Source organism: Oryzias latipes, chromosome 3 (assembly GCF_002234675.1).
Source record: "Oryzias latipes chromosome 3, ASM223467v1".
NCBI lineage: Eukaryota > Metazoa > Chordata > Actinopteri > Beloniformes > Adrianichthyidae > Oryzias > Oryzias latipes.
In genome coordinates this window covers 37,557,258-37,575,529 of record NC_019861.2, presented here as the reverse complement: position 1 = coordinate 37,575,529, position 18,272 = coordinate 37,557,258, and the positions used below count along the sequence as shown (strand labels likewise).

The window sequence follows — 18,272 nt, the reverse complement described above, 5'->3', positions numbered from 1 at the left end:
AAAAAAAAAGATAATATATATTTAAAACATTTAATGTAATAAATCCATAAAAAAGTACAAATAAATAAAGTAAAGTAAAGAGGTTTATTCAAATATACACCCTGACTGTCAGACGATGCTGAGCCTCTCATAACAGTGAAAGCTGACCAAAGGCCTTCAGCTCTCACCGGTTCACTCAGTTGTTGGACACAAGCACATCAATAAATGATCATATAGACACACGTTAACCAACAAAGCCAGAGAAATTTCTTTTAAATAATATATAAATACGACCCCATTAAATATTTGATCTCCCAAAAATTCCGTCAGGCTTTTGACACCAGCTGTTGGTTGAAACCTTCACACATTTCTCCTGGACTCAAACTTTGTGCACTTTGTGTTCTGGGGTTTGAACCTGCGGCCGTCACACGTTCTTCCTGATGTCTCTGCTTTACACCTACGGTTTTTCAAATACAAGGAAGAAAACAGGATCTAACTCATCTCATCGTCATTCTGGTTAATTATTACATTAAAAATATCCTAATGAAAAACCCTCCTTCCCCATTTCTATCTGTGAAATTAAGAAAGATGAAGAATCTATTGAGGCTTTAAAACTTGGACCATGTTTGAAGTTTGTGAATAATATTAATGTGCTCTGCGATTCTTTTATTTGATTTGTTCCTTTCTGCGGTTTTGTCTGTTTGTGTGATTCTATCATAAACAAGTTTTTTTTAACTTTATTGACAATTGATGGATCATACATAACATAACGAACAGCAACTATATAATCAACATTACCTCGAATAGTAATCTCTATCATAAACACGTCTATGGATTCTGAATCCAGACTTGTTAATGATAATGTTTTTAATAAAGTTTAAGTCTTCTATTGATGACGTCAGTCACGTGACCGCTGCTCTAGCCAATTTAACATCCTTTTAATGATGTTGCTGTTAAATTATTATTAAAATATTTGGTTCAAATACATTTAGGCATAAATTATATATTTTAAAAATCCTTCAGTAAAGTTTTAAATAAAGAAGGAAAACGCTCAGATGACGTCAGCGGATGTGACGTAGGCATCCGTTGCTAAGCTGCGGGGCAGCAGCCAGTCTAGAAAACTCAGCGACGCGTCGCTCCGTCTGGACCCGCTCGTGCGCTTCTCTGCAGCGGACCCTCGCAGGAGGACTCGCCGCTCCCGGTCGCCGTTGTCCCGGGACGGAAGCGTCGGGAAAGGCTGCTAACGGGCGGCTAACGTTAGCCCGCGGCTGGTGTGGTGACGGTCAGGTGAGTTCACCTGGAGCAGAGCAGGCAGAGCCGGCCTTCAGTCAGAGTTTCCTAAGCGGATTAAGTTAGATCACAGAGACGGACGCTCCTCCGTTTGGACCCGAACCTCCCGGAAGTCTTCAGGGTTCCGAGACTCGCTGTTATACCTTCTGTCCTCCAGCTGGTCCGTCCAGAACTTTCAGTAGAAGAACTTAGACCCAACTATCGAGTTCCGCTGATGTTCCTGCTCGAACTTTAAGTCTTCAGGTGTTCTGACCTTAGAACTCAGCAGAACAGGACCTGACGGTTCCAGCAGAACCTTTTCTCCTCAGAAGTCTGTGAAATGTTCTGAAGGTCCAAAGGATCCAGCATCTGGACCTCCCCAGACCAGGATTAGTTCAGGGTCGGAATCAGAACCTCCTGCAGGAGTTGGTTCCTGGATGAGGTTCTGGATGAGTTCTGCTGGGTTTGGGTTTCAGCTCCAAAGCGGGTTGAACTCTTTGTTTTTAGGAAGCCCCGCCCTCCCAGGAAGGCGGCTCCCCCGCCAGGCGGGACGCCTCTGCATACGCTGAGGCCCGTCTGCGTCTGCGTCCAGCATGGCTGCTGCAAACCCCACCAAGATCTACTGGCGTCTGCGTGAGTTCCTCTGCGCATTGCCCTGCAGCTGCGCAGTCGCTGTCTCACCGCCGTCTGTGTGCTTCAGAGGAGTTCGAGGCCCACGCCCGGCCCGTTTCCTGCCTGGCTCTGGGGAAGAGCACCGGCCGCCTGCTGGCCACGGGCGGAGAGGACTGCCGGGTGAACCTGTGGAGCCTCAACAAGGCCAACTGCATCATGGTGAGAGCTTTTATTTTGAAACAACGCTGATTTCCAGAACTGTTTCTTGAAGAGCGGGTTCGACCGGGACGGAACCAGGAGGTCCACCATCCCCTTCCTCGCTCTGTGCTGCAGGGCGGTGTGATGTCATCGATCCCTTCTCAAAAATAGGCCAATGAGGATCAAACACACCTGCCAGTCAATAGGCCACGCCCTCATCTGAGCCGATAAAATGGCGTTCATTAAAACGTTTCCTCCCGTTCACATGAACCAGGGACTGTTGGCGTGATGCACAGTGATCAGAGGCCGACACGCCCCCCAGAGGTCACCTGTGACCTGACCTCGGTTTTTAACCAGCTTCAAACAGGAAGTGTGTGTCTTGACGCTCCGCTCCGTTTCCTCTCAGAGCCTCACTGGCCACAAAACGGCGGTGGAGTGCATCCAGTTCAGCCTGTCGGAGGAGCAGGTCGCAGCCGGGTCGCAGTCGGGATCCATACGGGTCTGGGACCTGGAGGCCGCTAAGAGTAAGCCACGCCCCCAACACGCAGGCCTCTGAAACGGGTCCTTTCCACCACATGAACCAGAGTTTCTGCCGCCACGTTTCTACGTTCCTGATGTCTTCAGGACGATTCAGAAACACTTTTTTGAAACATTTTTCTGCTTTTTCTCCGTCAGCAGAGAAAACCTTCGGCTGTTCTGTCGTCTCTTCCTTTACGTTGTTTTTTGTATTTTTGAACAATACTTTATAAATATTTACATAAGAAAACAAGAACCAGTCAAACAGGATGAGCAGAACCGTTGCAGTCATGAGAAAGCTGCACATGGACGTCTGAACTGACGACACGACGACTTTCCTTTTCTAGCAGAGTCTGCTGTTGTTTCTGCAGCCGCTAAACTTTTAGAGGGAAAAGTTTTATTTACAATCATAGAAATGACTAACCAACGTTTATTTGTTTATTTCAGTTTTTTGCCATCGTGTCTCTATGTTTGTGTGAAATCAAGACAACAGTTTGTCACTCTCAGGGGGGCGGGGCCTCCGTAGAATCGGCAGTCATGTGACTTTGCTGCTTCCTGTCTGCAGTCCTTCAAACTCTGATGGGACACAAAGCCAGCATCACCAGTCTGGGCTTCCATCCATACGGACAATTTCTGGCCTCCAGCTCCATGGACACCAACATAAAGGTGTGCATGTGAGCGTGCATGTGAGCGTGCATGTGTTTAGATTCACCATTAATGACTGGTGTCTTCTCACTCAAACCGTCTGTCAGCTGTGGGACGTTCGGAGGAAAGGTTACGTGTTCCGGTTTAAGGTGAGCCTGCATCTTCCGGATCCTCTCGATCTCCTGGATCCGGATCCTCTGGATCTACTGGATCCAGATTATCCGGATCTTCTGGATCCAGATCTTCCGGATCCTCTGGATCCTCCACAGAAACCCGATTGGGTCGCAGCAATTTCCTGTTTCCGCTGTTCTCCTCGTTTCAGGGTCACACTGACGCGGTGCGCAGTCTGGCCTTCAGCCCTGACGGGAAGTGGCTGGCTTCAGCGAGTGACGACTGCACCGTGAAGGTAACGGGTCATCATGTTGACAAGCCCCGCCCCCCAGCGTGCTGCTTCTGACGCCTCCTGTCCATCAGCTGTGGGACCTGAGTCAGGGGAAGATCATCACTGAGTTCAAGTCTCACTCTGCAGCCGTGAACATCGTTCAGTTTCACCCCAACGAGTACCTGCTAGCTTCTGGCAGCTCAGACAGGTACGCCACGTGAGGCTCCGCCCCCACACTCTTAAGGTGTGAACTGAACGAGCAGCATCATCGTGCATGACTTGTTCACCTCCTTTTCTGCGTTTTGTCTCATTTGAATAAATCGTCACGCAGGCCGTAGATTCACAAACTAACGATCTCAAGTGTAAACGACCTTTGACCTTTGACCCTTGACCCTCCTCTGTTCCTGCAGGAGCGTCCGGCTGTGGGACCTGGAGAAGTTCACCATGATCGGCACGCTGGAAGGAGACACGTCGGCCATCAGGTGATTCCTGCGGCTCAGGTTTAGTGTGACCTTTGACCCCTGACCTGTGTGTGTGCGTGTGTGTGTGTGCAGGTGTGTGTGCTTCAGTCCGGACGGCTCCTGCCTCTTCAGCGGAGCTACAGACTCTCTGCGGGTCTTCGGCTGGGAGCCGGACCGCTGCATCGACGTGGTGCGGGTGTGGTGGGGGAAAGTGTCGGACCTGGCCGTGTGCAACCAGCAGCTGGTTTGTAGCTCCGCCCCCTCATCCGTTCATGGCACCTGCCGTTTGCCAGCAGACCCCCTCATCCCTTCCCCCCCACAGATCGGCGCGTCTCATCAGCTGTCCAGCGTCTCCACCTTCGTGGTGGATCTGAAGCGGGTGAAGAAGAGTGGCAAATCGGCGCCATACCGGGTCGCCCCGGACGACCAACCGGACCCGGAGAAGAAGGATCCTGGGGGGGCCGCTCTGCGCCGGAGCTACGAGAGACCGCCCACCACCTGCAGCGCGCAGAGGTACGGGGCGGCCCGGGCGGAGGGGCGACCTCCTCTTCGCAGAATCACGCTCCAACGCACGCTGTGATGTCATCAGGGTGAAGCAGCGGTCGGAATCTGAGAGGCGGAGCCCTGATGGAGAGAGGCGGAGCCCCAGCGAGGACGAGGCGGATGAGAAAGTTTTGTCAGCGGAGATTCACAACGCCGAGGATTTCAGGGAGATTTTCCAGCCGAAGAACGCCATCTGTAGGTGGAGCCACGCCGCCGCCTGAACGTTTCCACACAGCAGGTCAATAACGATCCGTTCTCCTCAGCACGAACGCCGCCCCGGATGACAGAGCCGTTCCCGGCGCCGCCCGACGACGGCGAGTCCGGTGAGTCCGGGCGGGGTCAGGCCAGGTTCTCCACTTCCTGTTTACCACCACTCCAAAATAAAAGCCTTCTTCTCTGTCAGACACCATCGTGGCGGTCAGCCGACAGCTGAAGGACGGTTCCTGTTTTCCCACCAAGCTGCAGGTCAGTGAAGGCAGCGTGGTGGCGCTCTGCTTCCGGCTCCGCCCACCTCCTCACCGTTTCAGCAAAAAGTGTAGCTTTGTTGGTTGGTTGTCACAGACTCCGGCCCTCGCCACGTCCACGCCTGTCCAGAGGGTGGAGCCCACCGTCGTCTCCAGCGGGAAGCGTCCAGCCGCCGGCCCCGCCTGCCAGCCCCCCCCTCAGAACCCGGTCGAGCCCAAACCCAGAATTATCCCGAGCAGCAGGAACGAGCCCATCGGGCTGAACGTGGACGACTTCCTGTCGGGATCGGACGACTCCAGCGCCGCCGCCCTGAGCGACGAGGAGGTTCTGGCGCAGATCCGGAAAGGCCACGACACCATGATGCTGATCCTGAGCAGCCGGCTCAAGAACCTGCAGACGGTCTCCGCCGTGTGGACCCGGGACGGCTCCAAGGTGAGGCGGGTCACATGAGCCCGCTGTGAGAGGCGCTGCAGCGGCGAGCTCCACAACCAGAGGAAAGAAACGCTCAGGGTTATCCACAAAAAGCTGCAGGAAGTGCCTTGCTCATTGGCTTCAGGGAAATGCAAAAACTTAGCCGACGACCTAACGGCTGATAAATGTGGAAACGAATGAATCTAAAATTCAGGAAAAATCTGTTGAATCTGATTTTGCAGATTTCTTTTTGTAAATGTGGCTGAAGGTTCAAACGCCGTCTCTGTCTGCAGGAAGCTCTGGAAACCGCCGTCTCCATGAAGGACCTGTCCATCGTGGTGGACATCCTGAACAAGATCAACCTGCAGCCGTGAGGATGCAGCACGTGCACGTGCATGCACACACGTTGACACACTCACAGCTTGTTTGTTTGTTTGGGGCAGGTCTCTCTGGAGTCTGGACGCCTGCACCCTCCTCCTTCCTCAGGTCCACAAGCTGCTGCAGAGCAAATACGAGAGGTGACCGTTGTGTTTCTGCCCACAGTCGCACAGATTGACACAAACATTAACAACTGAACACAAACGATTCAAGTCCAGAACTGGGGGGGGGGGACTACTGCCCCCTAAACTGGGATCATTTCTATTGATAATCCTTCATTTTATTTGGCCTGTAATTCCAGAGTCTCCCTGTAGGCGGTGCTCTACAGACACCTGTGTTCAGTGGTAGAACTGACTCGGACAGTCATTTTTCCCATCGTTCCATGAACGCAGCGTTTTCCTACGTTTTCTTTTTTTTTTTTTCCTGAAGGGAATCGAGCCGTCGGCGCGAAAACGAGAAAAAATAAAAAAACTCCAAAATGTTTGAATCTAGAATGTTCTCGTCCAGATTCTTTTCTTTCTCTTATGAGGTGCATGTTTTCATGCTTCTGGTCCGGTTCTGGTTCGGCCCGTCGGTCAAACTTTAGGACCGTTTGTGGCCCACGAATCCTAACGTTTGCCCCCCCCCCATGCAGAAAATGGACATTTAAGATGAAGAAAGAGAGACTGCTGCTTCCTGCAGGCCTCATTCAAATGTGTGTCTGTGTGCATGTGTGTTCATGCGTGTGTTCATGCGTGTGTTCATGTGTGTGTTCATGCATGTGTTCATGAGTGTGTTCATGCATGTGTTCATGCGTGTGTTCATGCATGTGTTCATGCGTGTGTTCATGCATGTGTTCATGAGTGTGTTCATGCATGTGTTCATGCATGTGTTCATGAGTGTGTTCATGCATGTGTTCATGCGTGTGCTCATGTGTGTGTTCATGTGTGTGTTCATGTGTGTGCTCATGCGTGTGTTCATGCGTGCGCTCATGCGTGGGCTCATGCGTACGCTCATGCATGTGCTCATGCATGTGCTCATGCATGTGCTCATGCATGTGCTCATGCGTGTGTTCATGTGTGTGTTCATGTTTGTGTTCATGAGTGTGTTCATGCGTGTGCTCATGTGTGTGTTCATGCATGTGTTCATGAGTGTGTTCATGCGTAGGTTCATGCGTGTGCTCATGCGTGTGCTCATGTGTGTGCTCATGCGTGTGTTCATGCGTGTGCTCATGCGTGGGCTCATGCGTACGCTCATGCGTGTGCTCATGCATGGGCTCATGCGTACGCTCATGCATGTGCTCATGCGTGTGTTCATGTGTGTTCATGTGTGTGTTCATGTTTGTGTTCATGAGTGTGTTCATGCGTGTGTTTATGAGTGTGTTCATGCGTGTGTTCATGCGTGTGCTCATGCGTGTGCTCATGCGTGTGCTCATGCCTGTGCTCATGCCTGTGCTCATGCCTCTGCTCATGCCTGTGCTCATGTGTGTGCTCATGCATGTGCTCATGCGTTTGCTCATGCGTATGTGCATGTGTGTTCATGCGTGTGTTCATGCGTGTACTCATGCGTGTGTTCATGCGTGTGTTCACGCGTGTGTTCATGCGTGTGTTCATGTGTGTTCATGCGTGTGTTCATGCGTGTGCTCATGCGTGTTTTCATGCGTGTGTTCATGCGTGTGTTCATGTGTGTGCTCATGCGTGTGCTCATGTTTGTTCATGCGTGTGCTCATGCGTGTGTTCATGCGTGTGCTCATGCGTCTGTTCATGCATGTGTTCATGCGTGTGTTCATGCGTGTACTCATGCGTGTGTTCATGCGTGTGTTCATGCGTGTGTTCATGCGTGTGTTCATGCGTGTGCTCATGTGTGCTCATACGTGTGCTCTTGTGTGTTCTTGTGTGTTCTTGTGTGTTCTTGTGTGTTCATGCGTGTGTTCATGCGTGTGTTCATGCGTGTGCTCATGTGTGCTCATACGTGTGCTCATGCGTGTGTTCATGCGTGTACTCATGCGTGTGCTCATATGTGTGCTCATATGTGTGCTCTTGTGTGTTCATGCGTGTGTTCATGCGTGTGTTCATGCGTGTGTTCATGCGTTTGCTCATGCGTGTGCTCATGCGTGTGTTCATGCGTGTGCTCATACATGTGTTCATACGTGTGTTAATGCATGTGTTCATGCGTGTGTTCATGCGTGTGTTCATGCGTGTGCTCATGCGTGTTCATGCGTTTGCTCATGCGTTTGCTCATGCGTTTGCTCATGCGTGTGCTCATGCGTGTGTTCATGCGTGTGTTCATGCGTGTGCTCATGCGTGTGCTCATGTGTGCTCATACGTGTGCTCTTGTGTGTTCATGCGTGTGTTCATGCGTGTGTTCATGCGTGTGTTCATGCGTGTTCATGCGTGTGCTCATGCATGTGTGCTCATACGTGTGCTCTTGTGTGTTCATGTGTGCTCATGCGTGTGCTCATGCGTGTGCTCATGCGTGTGTTTATGCGCGTGTTCATGTGTTCATGCGTGTGTTCATGCGTGTACTCATGCGTGTGTTCATGAGGGTACTCATGCGTGTGTCATGCGTGTGCTCATGCGTGTGCTCATGCGTGTGTTCATGCGTATACTCATGCGTGTACTCATGCGTGTGTTCATGAGGGTACTCATGCGTGTGTTCGTGCGTGTGTCATGCGTGTGCTCATGCGTGTGCTCATGCCTGTGTTCATGCGTGTGCTCATGTGTGTGTTCATGCGTGTGTTCGTGCGTGTGTTCATGCGTGTGTTCATGCGTGTGCTCATGCGTGTGCTGATGCATATGTTCATGCGTGTACTCGTGCGTGTGTTCGTGCGTGTGTTCGTGCGTGTGTTCGTGCGTGTGCTCATGTGCGTGTGCTGATGCATGTGTTCATGCGTGTACTCATGCGTGTACTCATGCGTGTGCTCATGCGTGTGTTCGTGCGTGTGTTCATGCATGTGTTCATGCGTGTGTTCATGCGTGTGCTCATGTGCGTGTGCTGATGCATGTGTTCATGCGTGTACTCATGCGTGTACTCATGCGTGTGCTCATGCGTGTGTTCGTGCGTGTGTTCATGCGTGTGCTCATGTGCGTGTGCTGATGCATGTGTTCATGCGTGTACTCATGCGTGTACTCATGCGTGTGCTCATGCGTGTGTTCGTGCGTGTGTTCATACATGTGTTCATGCGTGTACTCATGCGTGTACTCGTGCGTGTACTCGTGCGTGTGTTCGTGCGTGTGTTCATGCGTGTATTCATGCGTGTGCTCATGCGTGTGCTGATGCATATGTTCATGCGTGTACTCATGCGTGTACTCGTGCGTGTGTTCGTGCGTGTGTTCATGCGTGTGCTCATGCGTGTGTTCATGCGTGTGCTCATACATGTGTTCATGAGGGTACTCATGCGTGTGTTCGTGCGTGTGTCATGCGTGTGCTCATGCGTGTGCTCATGCGTGTGTTCATGCGTGTACTCATGCCTGTGTTCATGCGTGTGCTCATGCGTGTGCTCATGCCTGTGTTCATGCGTGTGCTCATGCGTGTGTTCATGCGTGTGTTCGTGCGTGTGTTCATGCGTGTGCTCATGCGTGTGCTGATGCATATCTTCATGCGTGTACTCATGCGTGTACTCGTGCGTGTGTTCGTGCGTGTGTTCGTGCGTGTGTTCGTGCGTGTGTTCGTGCGTGTGCTCATGCGTGTGCTCGTGCGTGTGTTCGTGCGTGTGTTCGTGCGTATGTTCGTGCGTGTGTTCATGCGTGTGCTCATGCGTGTGTTCATGCGTGTGCTCATACGTGTGTTCATGTGTGTGCTCATGCGTGTGTTCGTGCGTGTGTTCATGCATGTGTTCATGCGTGTGTTCATGCGTGTGCTCATACATGTGTTCATGAGGGTACTCATGCGTGTGTTCATGCGTGTGTCATGCGTGTGCTCATGCGTGTGTTCATGCGTGTACTCATGCCTGTGTTCATACGTGTGTTCATGAGGGTACTCATGCGTGTGTTCGTGCGTGTGTCATGCGTGTGCTCATGCGTGTGTTCATGCGTGTACTCATGCGTGTGCTCATGCCTGTGTTCATGCGTGTGCTCATGCGTGTGTTCATGCGTGTGTTCGTGCGTGTGTTCATGCGTGTGTTCATGCGTGTGCTCATGCGTGTGCTGATGCATATGTTCATGCGTGTACTCATGCGTGTGTTCGTGCGTGTGTTCATGCGTGTGTTCATGCGTGTGCTCATGCGTGTGCTGATGCATATGTTCATGCGTGTACTCGTGCGTGTGTTCGTGCGTGTGTTCATGCGTGTTCTCATGTGCGTGTGCTGATGCATGTGTTCATGCGTGTACTCATGCGTGTGCTCATGCGTGTGTTCGTGCGTGTGTTCGTGCGTATGTTCGTGCGTGTGTTCGTGCGTGTGTTCGTGCGTGTGCTGATGCATGTGTTCATGCGTGTACTCGTGCGTGTGCTCGTGCGTGTGCTCGTGCGTGTGTTCATGCGTGTGTTCATGCGTGTGTTCATGCGTGTGCTCATGCGTGTGCTGATGCATATGTTCATGCGTGTACTCATGCGTGTACTCGTGCGTGTGTTCGTGCGTGTGCTCATACATGTGTTCATACGTGTGTTCATGCGTGTGTTCATGCGTGTGTTCATGCGTGTGTTCATGCGTGTGTTCATGCTTGTGTTCATACATGTGTTCATGCGTGTGTTCATGGTCGTTCTCATGCATGTGCTCATGCGTGTGCTCATGCGTGTGTTCATGCGTGTGTTCATGCGTGTGTTCATGCGTGTGTTCATGCTTGTGTTCATACATGTGTTCATGCGTGTGTTCATGGTCGTTCTCATGCGTGTGTTCATGCGTGTCCTCAGCTACATCCAGACCGGCTCCACGTCTCTGAAGCTCATCATGAGGCATTTCTGGGCTCTGATCTCAGAGACCCTGAAGGCCCTGCCGTCTGTCGGGGTCGACATCACGCGTGAGGAGCGGTGAGTCCGTGTGTCCTGCAGGGGGCGGCGCCGTCCCAGCCTGCCACCTGCATTTAGTCCCGTTTGTGTCCGCAGACACCGGAAGTGCCAGCAGTGCTGCAAACTCCTGAAGACCACGAGCGTCACGGTGAAGAGCCGCGCCCCGCAGGTGGGTCGTCTGGGCAGCACCTTCCTGGAGCTGCAGCTCGTTTTGGCGCCGCTGGACGAGGCTCCGTGAACCTGGACTTGGCGGCGATGACTTCACTTCCTGCTGTTTACTTTTTGATGTTTTTTCTAAAATAAAGTTTTTGGAAAAAAAGACATTTTTGCCTTTGTCTTCCCAGCAGAAGGGTTGGTGGTTCAGCTCCTAGTTACCTCTGCCAAGTGTCCTTGAGCAAGATGCTGAGGAATGTCAAAGGTTGTTGGTTTGACTCCATCAGTCTTATTTTATCCCTTGTGCTATCTTAGATGACCCCCCCCCCCTCTTCCAGTGACGTGTTCTCCCTACCATGACAAAGGTGGACAAAGGTGGAAAGATTTCATGTAATCCATGGACACCAGTGAAGATCACAAATCACTGAAGAAAAAAGGTTCAGAGCTCTGTCTAGTGGGTCTAGATGACCCATTGTCTAGTGGGTCTAGATGACCCCTCTCCCAATGGTAAAGTGCCTAGGATAGAACAAGTGTTACAACTTTCCCCTTTTGAGTGAAACTGTGTTTATCTTGTTTTAAATATCCCTTCATGTCATGAAAACTCAAAGGCTCGTGGTGGAATGTTTTATTAAAAAGGAAATACAAAAAAAAGCACACAAACTGCAGAAGAAGAAACCGGCTCGGACACGAGATCAATTCCTCGTATTGCTCTGATTGGACAGTCTGGCATTAGCGAAGTACCCTGATTGGTTAAAGGAAAGCTACAGGAGAGGCAGGCAGCATGAGACCAATCTCAGTTTCTTCAAATGAAAAACTTCTGAACTGGAAAGTTCTCCAAGTCTGAACTTTCCACTCCAATTTCAAAATAAAAGTTTTATCTCAAAATATGAAGAAAAAGTAGAACTTCAAAGCAAAATCTGAATAGAGACAAACGAAACATGTACCTCCTTCACGGGGGTGTTGGAAACAAAAATTAAAACCTTAAAGTGCAAATTTTCAAAGAAAACACTGATTCTGGAAACGGACAGACTTCAGTCCAGCAGGGGGCGCCAAGAGGAGTGCATGGTCCAATCAGCAGCAGGAGCGCCTGAACCAACAGAACCGCCCCAGCAGGAAACCGCCCCAGCAGGGAACTGCCCCTTCGTCCGTCCTTTAGGCCGTCAGCTTCAGTCGTCCTGCAGAAAACAGAGTTCATCAGTCAGTGGTCACATGACGCCTGACCACACCCACACAGGTGATGATAAATATGAAAACACGCATGTAAAGCTGAAGGCCTCATTTCCCACAATCCTCTAAAAACACAGTCAGGGTTTTTTTAACCCTTCAACGACCGCCGCAACTCTTCCAACCGCCTTATGGAATTAACGCAATTCTAACAAAAGCTTCACAATTTGTTGGAATGACGTTGAAAGAGTTGCGCTAATCCGTAACCAGTCAAAGATCAAAGAAGCACGCCGTTTTGCTTTTGCCGGCGGCAACGCTGGTGTTTAGCAAATAGAAGGGTCGTCTCTCTTCACGACCAGCAGGGAGAGCTGTAGAGAAAACATGGCTTCACCTTTAACCCTTGTGCTACCCTATGGGGTCCATATGACCCCCCCCTTCCATTGACGTGTTCTCCCTACCATGACAAAGGTGGATAAAGGTGGAAAGATTTCATGTAATCCATGGACACCAGTGAAGATCACAAATCATTGAAGAAAAAAGGTTCAGAGCACTGTCTAGTGGGTCTAGATGACCCAACTCCCAACGTTAAAGTGCCTGGGATAGCACAAGGGTTAACCTTAAGGCAGGACCTTCCAGTCTACAGAGGAAACTCTAGGGTTGTGTCTGAGTTCCCGCCATAACCTCTACTAAAAATCTATATAGTGCGGTTCTATGTAGAGTCCTGAATTCTAAAAGCCGTTCAGACGCCGCGTTCACGTTTTAAAACGGCGGATATGACGTCATCGATTTCAAAATTAAAATCTAATAGATATGAGCGTTTAGCTATGATTATATATGATCCACTGTCTTCTGAAGATAGAAATGAGGGTTTATTAAAAAAATACATAAATACATTTTTTGGCAAAAAATGTTCCAATGCAATGCATTGTGGTCTTTATTCACCCATCTAGTGAGCATTGATGCACACTGTTTTTTCGCAGAGACTTCTGGGAAATTTCTAGGGTTCTGGATTTTGGAATTGTAGATTCAGACAAACTAGAACCTGGAGAACGCTCTATAGAGTGAGCAGTGAAGGAATTCAGACACAACCTAAGCTTCACAACGTTCACAACAAGTCGATCATTTCTGCGTTCATAACCTCACGTTGATGCGTGTTTACGACTATTTGCAGGCTCTATGAACACGCTAAGTTATGCCAGGTTGAACTTTGACCCATAGGGACTCGTCGTGTGGATGGCGTCCCATTTAATTCCCAGAAGAGCCAACCGTTTAAAATTGAGGATTGAATAATTGCGGTTTGTTCCGGGCTGGAACTCTTTCTTTTATGGGAATGGAATCAGTCTGGAGCCAGATTCACCAGATTTACACGCTACGACATTTCACTCCAAACCTCTTCCACCTGCAGGTGGTGGACGTACACTAGGAAAAGCCCCCCCCTGCTGGTCTAATGTGAACACCATGTGTCACGTGTTCTGTGTGAAGGTAGCTTCATGTCACAGAACCTCCAGCAGCTTTGAAGCATTAGAGTCACGGTTTGACGTCTCTTCTGAGGATTGACTGACAGCTCTCCCAAAAGAGGGAGGAGCTGAGGGAGGGGATCCCGCTGGAAAACATCATGACTAACCAGAACATGCTAAAGTTAGTAGAGGACGGACGTCTTTCACTTTGACCATACGGAGACGTCCGGATCAGTTACGGAGGTGAAGACGTTGCTTTAAGGCGTTTACCTGAGCGCCGTCACTCACAGCAGATTCATAAAACGATCCGGTCTCTGTTCTCACAGGGTGGGGGTGACGTCTGCATGTTTTCTATGAAGCCCCGTTTGTCTCTGAAGCTTTTATTTCTCCCCATGCAGGACAACATGTCTGTCAGTTACGCAGACGACACCCCGCTCTACAGCACCGGCAGACTTATTTTCACTTTTTTTTTGCTTTCAACATTTTTATTTTTGCTTTCACAAACTTATTTTCAAATGTTTTGCCTTCAAAATATTTTTTGCTTTCAAACGTTTTTTTTCAAATTTGTTTTTCGCTTTCAAAAACTTAATTTACTTTTTTTTGCCTTCCAATTTTCTTTGCTTTCAACTTTCTTTTTGCCCTCAAATGTTTCCATGCGTTGTGCCTCATCCTCTTTTGTCCTATCTTTGATTTTGCTCTCATAGGTTTGGCTTCAGCTGTCAAAGCTTTCATCAAACAGCTGCTGCTCCTTTATCCTGCATTTTTGGCTCTTTGGGTGAAGAAAATTTCATGTTTAATTATTTTAACAATTATTCATACTTTCTTTCTTTCTCTGTTTTTTTTATTTTGTAGCATTGATTAATTTTGATTTAGTCAGATTTGTGAATTTATGAAAACTGTAAAGTTTATCTGCTGACATTAAATCAACAGGTCTGTGTGATGATCTGTGGATCCTGCAGAGCAAATTATTGGTGGAAACTTTGATTTTCTTTAAGATCTGTGTGTTGAAACTAAACAATAAATGATTTAAAGCACATATTATTTTATGCTGCATAAGTGTTTTGGAACAGATTAACAGCAGTAATAATCAGGAGAAGGACGCCTCACCAAAGACTATTTAACTCCTGTGCTTTTGTCCAAAGTAAATAAAGAAAATTACTAAATTAATGGAAAAAATGCTATTTTCTCTTCATATTTCAACATTTATTGATTAAAATAAAACAGTAGTTCAGATAAAAATCTAGATCGTAATAAAGTGTAACAGAGTCGGAGCTCAGACGTTTTTTTCTGCTGCAGACATTTTAAACGTGTTGGTCGCTACGCTGACATGAATAAATCCAGAACTCTGTGATTTTTGCTCCTTCTGGGTTTGACTCTGAGAGAAACGGGCCAGAATCTCAGAACCGACACAAAGTCCAGAGTCCACGTCTGCCTCCAAGCACCGTCAATATGAGACTGAGACACCTGATTGGTTAGAATCTGGACCAATCAGCAGCTGTTTGATGGCAGCTTGGTCACACTAAACTGAAACTTATGTCAGCAAATCAAAGATAGGAAAAAAGAGGATGACACACAACGCATGAAAAAGTTGGCAGACATTTTTTTGAAAGCACAAAAAAAATTGAAAGGAAATATTTAATATTTTCATTTGCAACTTAGAAGTGAGTGAAATGAGAACACGCATGACCTTCACATTACATACGTGTGACTCCGCACACAGACACACTTTAAGCATCGTTTACCTCCATAGCGTGATCAGGTGGAGGACAACAAAGCAGCAGTTGTTGCTTCTTGTCTCGTCATAGTGTGTGTGTGTGTGTGTGTGTGTGTGTGATTGGGGGGGGGGGTCTCCAGAAGCCTTATAACAGCAGTGTTTTCAAATTTATCAAAGCACACACAGAGCCAGCAATCCCACAATGCCCTGCTCCTCAGCAGGACCCCCCTCCAGGGGGCGGAGCAGCATAAAGGGCGGGGCGGAGGGGGGAGGGGGTCAAAGACGCACAAACACCAACACTGTTAGATGGGTGGAGGAGGGAGGTGCCATGCCATGCTGACAGCTTCCATGCCAAGTTACCCCCCCACCCCCACCTACCTGCCCGCCGTCCCCCACCACCGGGCCGCCACTGTCTACCTGTCTGTCTGCAAACCAACCAACCAGACCACAGAATGAGGACACAGAGGAGGGAGGAGGACAGACGGCCAGCGGGACGCCTCCTCTCTTACAGCTCAGACCTGCAGCGTTCAGGAGGCGGCAGTGAGACCACATTTCCCAGAGTGCACTCTGTCGCACCCCGCTGCCTTTAGGAGGTCAGAGGTCATGTGACCAAAACATTTTGTTTATGTTATAATTTAATGAACAGAATCAAAGAAGGTTTGAGTTTCCTTGATGTTTGGAAGTCGTCATGGTAACCCCCCCCTCCCTGGTTAGTTTCAGAGCAGATGTGCTGAAACAGACTTTACACAAAAACTCACCTTTACATTCAAATGGAGTTGATCCCCCCCCCCCCGCTGTTTAGGTGGAAAACCCACTTGAACACAAAAATCTTCAAATGAGCGAATACTGTCAGTTGCTGTCAATCATTCAACAGTCGTGTCGTGGGTTCAAATCCCCCGTCTGGTCATGCCAAAGTCTCTACCAACAGGACCAACCCCCCCCCCCCCCCCCCCTTCTGAGCAGCATTAAGGGGTCAGATGGGGGGGTGGGTGCTGAACTCCCTAAATGGTTCACCAGCGCGGCTGTATCTGCAGCTCACCACTCCCCCAGGGGGCGGGGTCAACGGCAGAGGAGTGAGGCGAATGATGTTTGGCAGGTCGCCATGGTGACGGGCATCACTGAGTGAGCTGCTGTGAGGCGTCAACTAAAAGGTCCGGTTCTGAACTGAAGCTTGTTTCTTCGTTGCCATAGAAACGGTTGGTTAGAGTAAACATTCCTGCAGGGGGGCGGAGTCAAGAAGGTCATAGCTAGAATGTCAAAGCACATTTTAGAGGGGTCTCATGAGCAGCTGGTCGGATTTTTCTGTTAGTTTTTCCGCGGCCACCCCGAGGCCCCGCCCACCCCGCCGCCTGCTGCCCGCGTGTCTGCGCGTCACGTGTGTCTGCGCGTCTACGTGTCTCCGTGCGTCACGTGTGTCCGTGCGTCACGTGTGTCCGTGCGTCACGTGTGTCTGCGCGTCTACGTGTCTCCGTGCGTCACGTGTGTCCGTGCGTCACGTGTGTCCGTGCGTCACGTGTGCGAGCACCTGCAGCCAGCTGGGACTGGGACCTCCGGCGGGAGCTGCTGGGAGTTCTGGAGGTGGAGGACAGGGTGGAGCCGGCGCTGCTGGCCCGGGAGATGGGGAGGGGCACCGGCGTCACTGGGGGGGAGTCCAGCTGCAGAGAGGTCAGAGGTCACAGGAGTGAGTTTTATTGTGGGAAATGTTCTGCCCCGTCAGGAGATTTTAGAGGTTTGACGACATTTAGATGATAAAAAACATCAAAGTCAAACTCAGAACGTTTCACTAAACCTTCATTCAGTAAAACAGACTTTTATTTTGGTTTGATTGTTGGGAAACTGTGCTTTTATTTTGGCGGGTCTTACCTCAACGCTGTCGTGCGTCGGCGAGGACGAGGTGGACGAGTTCTCGTGCCTCCTGGAGGTCGAGGAGGAGGAGCTTAGCTCCACACTGCGGACCCTCTGGGCAAACTTCAGCGAGCAGACCGACTCGCTCATGTTGCCGGGCAACGGAGAGACCTGAACACAGAGGCGGCGGTTGGAGGAGGCTGCGGGGGGAGGCGGGGCTTAGCGGCCCCGGGTCTCACCTGCACCATCATCAGGGTTTTGCTGTCGCCGCTCAGGGAGTCCTGCAGCAGGTAGGTGAGGCGCGAGTTCCTGAAGGGCACGTGGGCGTGTTTGCCGCGCAGCGCGCTGATGACATCACCGAGCGCAGACAGAGACTTGTTGATGCACTGAGCTTCCCGGAGACGGCTCCCTTCGGCGCCGGACTTCCCGATCCGCTCCGAACCGGCCAGGTCCACCAGGTTCAGCCTCCCTGCAGCAGAAGATGGAGTTCAGATGGAAGCGTCCACCAGGGGGCGACGCCCCTCAGGACAGACGGACGAACCCTGAGTCCGGGTTCCGGTGGCGCCGTTGAATCCCGACACGGTGATGATGAGCAGCGCGTGGGAGCGCGAGCTGTGCTCGTTCAGGTTGGTGCACGCCGTCGCTCTGTTGGCGTGACCCAGCTCGAACACCTGCACACACGGACGGACGCACGCTCGTCACCGGCTGACTTTGGCGGTTCTGGGTAGGATCCGAGTCCAGAACCATCAAACAGGAAGTTCTCACCCGGTTGATGTCCTCTGGACTCTGAACCGTCCTCTCCGTCAGTCCGGGAACGTAGAGCTGCCCGCTGCCGTCCGGGTTCATCTTGATGTCCAGCTTGTCGGTCGGGTTTTCCCTCAGCAGGTCGCTGCGGGGACAGAACGCCAGAACCACGGTCAGAACCACGGCTAGAACCACGGCCAGAACCACAACCAGAACCACAACCAGAACCGCAGCCAGAACCGCAGCCAGAATCACGGCCTGATGGTTTTCAGACAAAGAAAGCAGCTGACTCTCCATGAAAACAACATTCTCCTTTTCTTTCAGAACTCCACGTTCACGTTGGCTCCGCCCACAGGAAGTCATCAGATGTCTCACCGCAGCGTCTCGTTGTAGATCTCCACCAGGCTCACTGT

The 18,272-nt window shown here is 50.4% G+C and overlaps 2 protein-coding genes across 12 annotated transcripts in view; one reads left to right on the top strand and one right to left on the bottom strand.

Moving 5' to 3' along the window:
- Positions 1 to 1,057: 1,057 nt before the first annotated feature.
- On the top strand, positions 1,058 to 11,103 carry katnb1 (katanin regulatory subunit B1). Its single transcript, XM_023953778.1, has 19 exons — positions 1,058 to 1,266; positions 1,756 to 1,881; positions 1,949 to 2,079; positions 2,465 to 2,582; positions 3,140 to 3,240; positions 3,327 to 3,368; positions 3,542 to 3,625; positions 3,694 to 3,809; positions 4,012 to 4,083; positions 4,156 to 4,306; positions 4,385 to 4,575; positions 4,652 to 4,800; positions 4,869 to 4,928; positions 5,009 to 5,070; positions 5,167 to 5,502; positions 5,775 to 5,851; positions 5,925 to 5,999; positions 10,687 to 10,803; positions 10,879 to 11,103. Exons 2-19 carry the CDS (start codon positions 1,842 to 1,844, stop codon positions 11,018 to 11,020), a joined length of 2,064 nt encoding a protein of 687 aa, XP_023809546.1. The 5' UTR covers positions 1,058 to 1,266; positions 1,756 to 1,841; the 3' UTR covers positions 11,021 to 11,103.
- A 442-nt stretch (positions 11,104 to 11,545) lies between these two features.
- Positions 11,546 to 18,272, bottom strand: part of kifc3 (kinesin family member C3) — a 35,703-nt gene continuing 28,976 nt past the window's right edge. For 9 of the 11 annotated variants that reach the window (XM_023953774.1, XM_023953773.1, XM_023953767.1 and 6 more), the window contains 8 exons: positions 18,235 to 18,272; positions 17,881 to 18,004; positions 17,657 to 17,786; positions 17,355 to 17,584; positions 17,134 to 17,286; positions 16,796 to 16,925; positions 15,649 to 15,788; positions 11,546 to 12,110 (listed from right to left, as the gene is read on the bottom strand). The exon at positions 18,235 to 18,272 is cut by the window's right edge and continues 93 nt beyond it. In XM_023953774.1, the coding sequence (XP_023809542.1) occupies positions 12,102 to 12,110; positions 15,649 to 15,788; positions 16,796 to 16,925; positions 17,134 to 17,286; positions 17,355 to 17,584; positions 17,657 to 17,786; positions 17,881 to 18,004; positions 18,235 to 18,272 (954 nt within the window). In that variant the 3' untranslated portion in view covers positions 11,546 to 12,101. The remainder of the gene's footprint in view (positions 12,111 to 15,648; positions 15,789 to 16,795; positions 16,926 to 17,133; positions 17,287 to 17,354; positions 17,585 to 17,656; positions 17,787 to 17,880; positions 18,005 to 18,234) is intronic. The other 2 variants (XM_023953769.1, XM_023953770.1) reach the window with 2 other exon arrangements.

Excerpts from the sequence above, each read along its gene's own strand:
- katnb1 (XM_023953778.1), top strand. The coding sequence starts at position 1,842 with ATGGCTGCTGCAAACCCCACCAAGATCTACTGGCGTCTGC. Across the intron at positions 5,071-5,166 it reads GTTTTCCCACCAAGCTGCAG|ACTCCGGCCCTCGCCACGTC; the intron begins GTCAGTGAAGGC and ends TGGTTGTCACAG. Across the intron at positions 5,503-5,774 it reads GGACCCGGGACGGCTCCAAG|GAAGCTCTGGAAACCGCCGT; the intron begins GTGAGGCGGGTC and ends CTCTGTCTGCAG.